This window comes from Hipposideros armiger, unplaced genomic scaffold (genome assembly GCF_001890085.2).
Source record: "Hipposideros armiger isolate ML-2016 unplaced genomic scaffold, ASM189008v1 scaffold_46, whole genome shotgun sequence".
Classification (NCBI taxonomy): Eukaryota; Metazoa; Chordata; class Mammalia; order Chiroptera; family Hipposideridae; genus Hipposideros; species Hipposideros armiger.
This window is the reverse complement of record NW_017731396.1, coordinates 2,054,155-2,060,570: the sequence shown is the minus strand read 5'-3', so window position 1 is coordinate 2,060,570 and position 6,416 is coordinate 2,054,155. Positions and strand designations below refer to the sequence as shown.

Below are 6,416 nucleotides of genomic sequence, written 5' to 3'. Positions count from 1 at the left end.
CCCCACCCCCGCTCAGAGCTGAAACTGGTCCTTGGGGACTGGGAAATGTCAGGAGATGATGGGTTGGCTACACTCACCCACCTGGGGGATGTGTTACAGATACAGATTCCAGGAATCACCCCCCAGACGTCGAATCAGCAGTAATTAGGAGTAGGGCCCTGGGAATCTGCTTCTTAAAAGGAAACCCAGTCTGTTCTCTCCGCAGCCATGCTGGGCGCAGCTGCCTGGGTGGATTTAACTCACGTGTCCTGTGATGCTGCTTTCCTACCTCTGGGGTAGGTTCCTCATTCTGTTCCTCTCTCCAGGTCCATGTGAAATCGGAGGTCCTCGCTATCAAGTTGTCACAAGAAATAAACTATGCAAAGAGCCTGTACTATGAACAGCAACTTATGTTAAGACTCAGTGAAAATCAGGAGCAGTTGGAGCTGGACTCTTGAAGCATCCCAGCGGCTGGAGGGAGGCGCTCCCAGACCCCACGCCAATCAGGAGCAGAGGCCCACAGACTGGGCTCAAATTAGAGGCAAGACCAGAATACGGTTCAGGGGACGATGTCAAGGAATGAGGGAAAGTAAATGCTGAAGAGGGAGGTACAAATGGAAAGCAGCTGTAGTAATTTCTGGAGCGGGGGTTACTTTAGATTATGGGGAAGTAATTTTTAAAAGGTATTGGTTGAATAACGTAAGAAAAAAAAAGGTGTACTGAGATGAATCTAATTTTTAGATTGCCCTGTATTTTGTTAACATGTATATATGTACAACTGTGTGTTTGTAAATATAGAGGCACATTTCCGAACAGGCCCTGTGATGTGTGTAAAGGCTTGTTAACTGTAAAGTAATATAAAAGTATATTGGATCTTCTATTGCACTAATTCCACACGTCCGATTCAGGGTACTCTCTGTAAAAAGGCACTGTTGAAAGTTGAAGAATGTTATGTGTTAGTTTTGGAATCCAGAGCATTCACAGCAGAGTGGCCTGAAACTGAAGGTGCCTTTGAAAGCTGCGCTTCCCCGGGCTGGAGCTGTGCGCCAAAATATTCAGAACCAGAGCTGGCCCTTCAGCAGAGATGGACGCGCACGGCTCGGGGAGCCATCTTTTATTTATTTCTCACCCCCGTTTCAAAGGTAGCCCTTAGATGATCACAAATTATTATTTTTTACCTGCCTAGCAATTTGGCTTTCTCCTGAAAAGTCTTGCCAAACTTTGAGATAAACGTGTGTTCCGTTGCTGCATACATGTGTGTGCGCACACACAGGCACACAGACACACACACACACACAGCATTATAATTTCCTCTTGGGTTATCGTAGGTTTGAAACATTGGTAGGCTCTGTTGATTTAAAAGGGGAAAAATATCCCATAGAACTCTTTCTCTTAACAAATCAAAAATCCACAAATTTATCAAAAATCCCCAGTAAGAGGGCNGCCCGGCCGGAGCCGCCCAGCCTGGCGGGTTTCTCTGCCCGCTCGCACGGTTCCCTCCTGCACGTTGGGGAGAAATGCCACACAGCAGAGCCTCCCAGCTCAGAGCACCCCTCCTCCCCAAGTGGCTCTGGCCTGACAGAGGACTTTGCCATCTGTGGCATCTTGAAAAGGAGTCTACTTTAAAGCTTATAAAAGTGTTCCAGTGTGGAAAATACACTAATAGCATCAGCCACTCCAGCCTGGGCGTGAGCAGCTGCCTGGATGGAAAGGCCTCGGCCCTTTCGGAGGCTGAGTGTAAATGTCAGCTACAGGGGTTGCCAGATGCGGTGAGAGTGGAGGCAAGGGGGAGGGCATGGAAGGGCCCCATCCTGTGCTGGACCAGAGCAAAGACAGTCATCTCAGCTGGACTTTTAATGCGCATTCCTGCTCTCACCCCAGCTGCAGTGGCCGACTTTGGGAGAGAGCCCAGTACAGCCTCCACCGCCACTTGCCCCGCCCACCTGTGCCCAGAAGCCATAGGCCGTTTTTCAGTCTTGACCTGATTTCTTTATCTGATTTCTCAGCAACTTCTAGCTGGCCCTGTAGCACTTCCTGTCTTTCAGGAAGCCTTTTTTTTTTTAAACCTCACTTCCTTTCTGTCCCCGCCTCCTTTCCTTCCCCTGGACCAGCTAGTTCAGGTCCCATTCGATTAGATCAAGTGAAGAAGCTGCCCCTTTGGTGCCGCCAAGGCCCAGGATGTGGGAAATTACGTGCCAAATGGCCTGCCCACCAAAAGCTGCTGGGTGTTTCTAATTTGAGCATCGAGACTTCACAAGTCCACATTCTTGGCATTATCCACCAGTTAGACTAGAACAATAAACCCCCATTTTTATCATACGAGGCCATAACTAAAATGGCGACTGGGACCAGGCGGGTGCTTACTGAGCGAGCACTCAGGGTGGCTCATGCGGAGGTGCTGCCCAGGGAGACACGGGGGTAGGATGGGGACCCCTCTCTTACATCAGCGTAGTCAGAGAGCTGGCATGCCTATCCAGGAGACATAAAGAGAACAAGTCAGTGTTTGGCAGTACTTTTGAAGGTAAGCGGTTAAGTGTTCAAGAGTGGGGGTGGGGTTGGAGTGTTTCGTGGGAAAAATGTGTTAGAGAAGCTTCATGGAGACGTTGGAACTCGTGAATCCTTGGGATGGGGAGGCTGAGAGACAAGGCGTGTTTTGAATTGGGGATGGGGAGTGCTCTCTAAGCTCAGAGGTGAGCGAGTGCCCGGCACATGCTTGGGACTGAAAGCAAACCAGCCTGGCAGGCCTCCGTCCCATCAGAGTGTTTAGCAACTGCTGACACCACAACAAAAGCCGCCCTGGGACCTGGCCTTCCAGCAGCTCCAGGGGGAGCCTGGGCTCTGAGCAACTACGGTTTGCAAATTCCCCTCAGGACGTCAAGTCCCGGGGGGGCCGCAGCTTGACAGCCAGCCTGTGGTCCACTCTTAGTATTCTTGCCATCATCTGTTCTCCTCTGCTGTCCCCGCGACGTCACCGCTCCATTGTGGAAGGCTGTCACAAGATGCAGTAGAGGCAGCCAGGCCCTGGAGAGCTGTCGCAGCAGCTTCCAAGGGTCACTGCTCACCATTCAGTAGCTGAGCTGAGAGGTTTGATGTGCATAAATTTCCACTTTAAGTCTGGGAGCTCCGTGGAAGGAGAGGAATGAGATTTCTTTTTTCTGAGTGGTCCTAAAGCCCCTAAAACCAATGCCTGAAAGTTACGAAAATCAGGATTACAGCATTACTAACAAAACACCTTCTAACCAATGGAATTTTCTGAAAATGGAGCGGTGGCCTCACAGGTTCCCTGTCACAGGAGGTGCTCAGCCGAGCCTGGTTGACCTCTTATTAGAACTGATAGAAAGGAAATGAACGTGAGTGTGCAAATGCTAGAGCCTCGTGGTGCCATCTTCTCACGTCCTCCCGTTTGGTCACCTATTTAATTCCTCTTCCCCTCCCATCTCCACCCGCTGGCCCGTGTCTTCAGCTGCTACTGTTTGCGTTCACAGCAAACTTCCTCAGCTGCTGCTTCGTCAGCATTTAAAAGCATCATTTTTTCTTCTCTTTTGTTCAACAAAGCATTGGTACAGTTTTCTCTAAGCCTTAAACTACATAAAAACTCTCACTGAGAACACCCCACACAGTACAGGTTCAGGATATAAACTGTTTCTCTTGCTGATGCTGTTGGTCGTCCTCAGATTGCACTTACATTTGTCAAGCGCCCTTGTGTAAGGGGCCCAGTGCTTCACGGCCGCGGGAGGCCGGCGTCATTTTTATTCCTAATTTATAAACAAGGAAATGGAGGCTCAGAGCAATTGAGCCACCTGCCCAAGGCGTAGTGAGTGAGGGAGCTGGAATCCAAGGTCAGGCCTTTGGTGACCGGGGCCCACCCGGGGCCCACACACCCTCTGTGCTGGCTTAGCGACACGGAGCACGGTTCGCGGTGTGCCTTTCTTACCGCCCCTGTCCCTTCGCAGCTTCATAGCCGTGGAGAACATCGACAGCTACTGTGTGCTCATCTCCTCCAAGGCTGTTTACTTCCTGAAAAGTGGAGACTACATAGATCGGGAGGCCATCTTCCTGGAAGTCAAGTACGACGATCTGTACCACTGCCTGGTCTCCAAAGACCACGGGAAGGTGTACGTGCAGGTGACCAAGAAGGCGGTGAACACGAGTAGCGGAGTGTCCATCCCTGGCCCTTCCCACCAGAAGCCAATGGTGAGTGCGGGCCGGCCCGCTCCCGCTTTCCAGCCGGAACGCCTTTGAGACTATGGCGGGGCTGTGAATCCCGGGGTGCTGCCTCCGAGTCCTCAGTGTGTGGTAGCTGGGGTGGTACCGCTGTCCCAGCTCTGCCACTGGCGAGCCCGGGCGACTCACTCAGCTCTCATGCCTCAGGTACCCTCCATGTAGGGTGGGTAATAATAAGGGCTGACTGACATGGTACATGGGGCTTTTTACTCCTAAAATGGGACTCTTCAGTGCATTGAACCTAAGAAGGCGTTAGAGCACGCACTGGCCTCTCTATTTGTCTTGTGTATTAACTGGAAACTAATTGCGGGAGAGGGGGTGGCCCGTGCACATACGTAAAGAAGCAATGTCTAGCGTGGGCTTCCACCCAGGGTCAATGCTCAATAAATATTTGTAAGTAAAATTTATACTTTGCCTCCAAAGGGTACGAGACACTGTTATAGCAGGACTTGTAAATAATAACATTGCTATTGACAAACAGCATTCAGGAAGGGCTTACTGTATGCCTGGCTGGATACTAAGTATTTCTTAAGGGCCATTTGATGTTGGGACTGTCATTGTCCCTGCTTGGCTGATTGATACAGAGGCTTGGGGACGGCAAGTGACTTGGTTATATAGCCGACACCAGAAGGAGGTGCGGTTCAGAGCCAGGCGCTGTGCAGCTCCAGAGCTGGCCTCCTAGACCACTTTGCCCTGTGGCCTCCACACAGCAGGAGCATAGTGAGGAAACTCACCGTCTCAGCTGTGTTCTCATTTGGTGTCTTCATGAAACCCAGGGTTAGTCCTGACTCGTTTTCGCCTGGCACGCTAGGATTTTCAAGCCTGCAAGTGAGAATGATGTGTCATTCAAAATGGTCCTGCTTTTCTCTGATCAGAAATAGCATCCGACCTTATCAGGCCTCTTCCCCTTAACCTTCTCCCTGCTCAGGAATGCACTTGGGTTCCTTATGGCTTGTGCAGGCTCCCCTGGGGTCACTGGCTTAAGCTAGGGCTGGGAGATGAGTAGAGTTCACACCCAAAAGTGTGAGTTATTTCTACAAGTTCCTTGTCCCTGTGGGGAGCCTTGCCCAGCTGCATTTTTGCCCCTTTCAAGGCAAGTGAACAACTCTGGTGTTGTTGATAAGAAAGGCCTCCAGGCAGTCATGGGCTGGTTCTCCTTCCCTCTCTGAGCCTCGCCAGACTTTAGATTTGAGTCCCAAAGGTACAGTCCTTCATTCGTGCTCGTAGCCTGACCTCAGCAGATCCTACCCCCACCCCCCCACCTGCCGGCCCGGCCGGAGCCGCCCAGCCTGGCGGGTTTCTCTGCCCGCTCGCACGGTTCCCTCCTGCACGTTGGGGAGAAATGCCACACAGCAGAGCCTCCCAGCTCAGAGCACCCCTCCTCCCCAAGTGGCTCTGGCCTGACAGAGGACTTTGCCATCTGTGGCATCTTGAAAAGGAGTCTACTTTAAAGCTTATAAAAGTGTTCCAGTGTGGAAAATACACTAATAGCATCAGCCACTCCAGCCTGGGCGTGAGCAGCTGCCTGGATGGAAAGGCCTCGGCCCTTTCGGAGGCTGAGTGTAAATGTCAGCTACAGGGGTTGCCAGATGCGGTGAGAGTGGAGGCAAGGGGGAGGGCATGGAAGGGCCCCATCCTGTGCTGGACCAGAGCAAAGACAGTCATCTCAGCTGGACTTTTAATGCGCATTCCTGCTCTCACCCCAGCTGCAGTGGCCGACTTTGGGAGAGAGCCCAGTACAGCCTCCACCGCCACTTGCCCCGCCCACCTGTGCCCAGAAGCCATAGGCCGTTTTTCAGTCTTGACCTGATTTCTTTATCTGATTTCTCAGCAACTTCTAGCTGGCCCTGTAGCACTTCCTGTCTTTCAGGAAGCCTTTTTTTTTTTAAACCTCACTTCCTTTCTGTCCCCGCCTCCTTTCCTTCCCCTGGACCAGCTAGTTCAGGTCCCATTCGATTAGATCAAGTGAAGAAGCTGCCCCTTTGGTGCCGCCAAGGCCCAGGATGTGGGAAATTACGTGCCAAATGGCCTGCCCACCAAAAGCTGCTGGGTGTTTCTAATTTGAGCATCGAGACTTCACAAGTCCACATTCTTGGCATTATCCACCAGTTAGACTAGAACAATAAACCCCCATTTTTATCATACGAGGCCATAACTAAAATGGCGACTGGGACCAGGCGGGTGCTTACTGAGCGAGCACTCAGGGTGGCTCA

At 51.5% G+C, this 6,416-nt stretch overlaps 1 protein-coding gene across 1 annotated transcript in view; it reads left to right on the top strand.

Annotated features, from left to right (window-relative positions):
* VPS13D (vacuolar protein sorting 13 homolog D) overlaps positions 1–4,482 on the top strand; it is a 299,465-nt gene extending 294,983 nt beyond the window's left edge. The window contains exon 63 of the mRNA XM_019639700.1: positions 3,933–4,482. Coding sequence (XP_019495245.1) covers positions 3,933–4,221 — 289 coding nt within the window. The 3' untranslated portion in view covers positions 4,222–4,482. The remainder of the gene's footprint in view (positions 1–3,932) is intronic.
* The last annotated feature ends 1,934 nt before the right edge of the window (positions 4,483–6,416 follow it).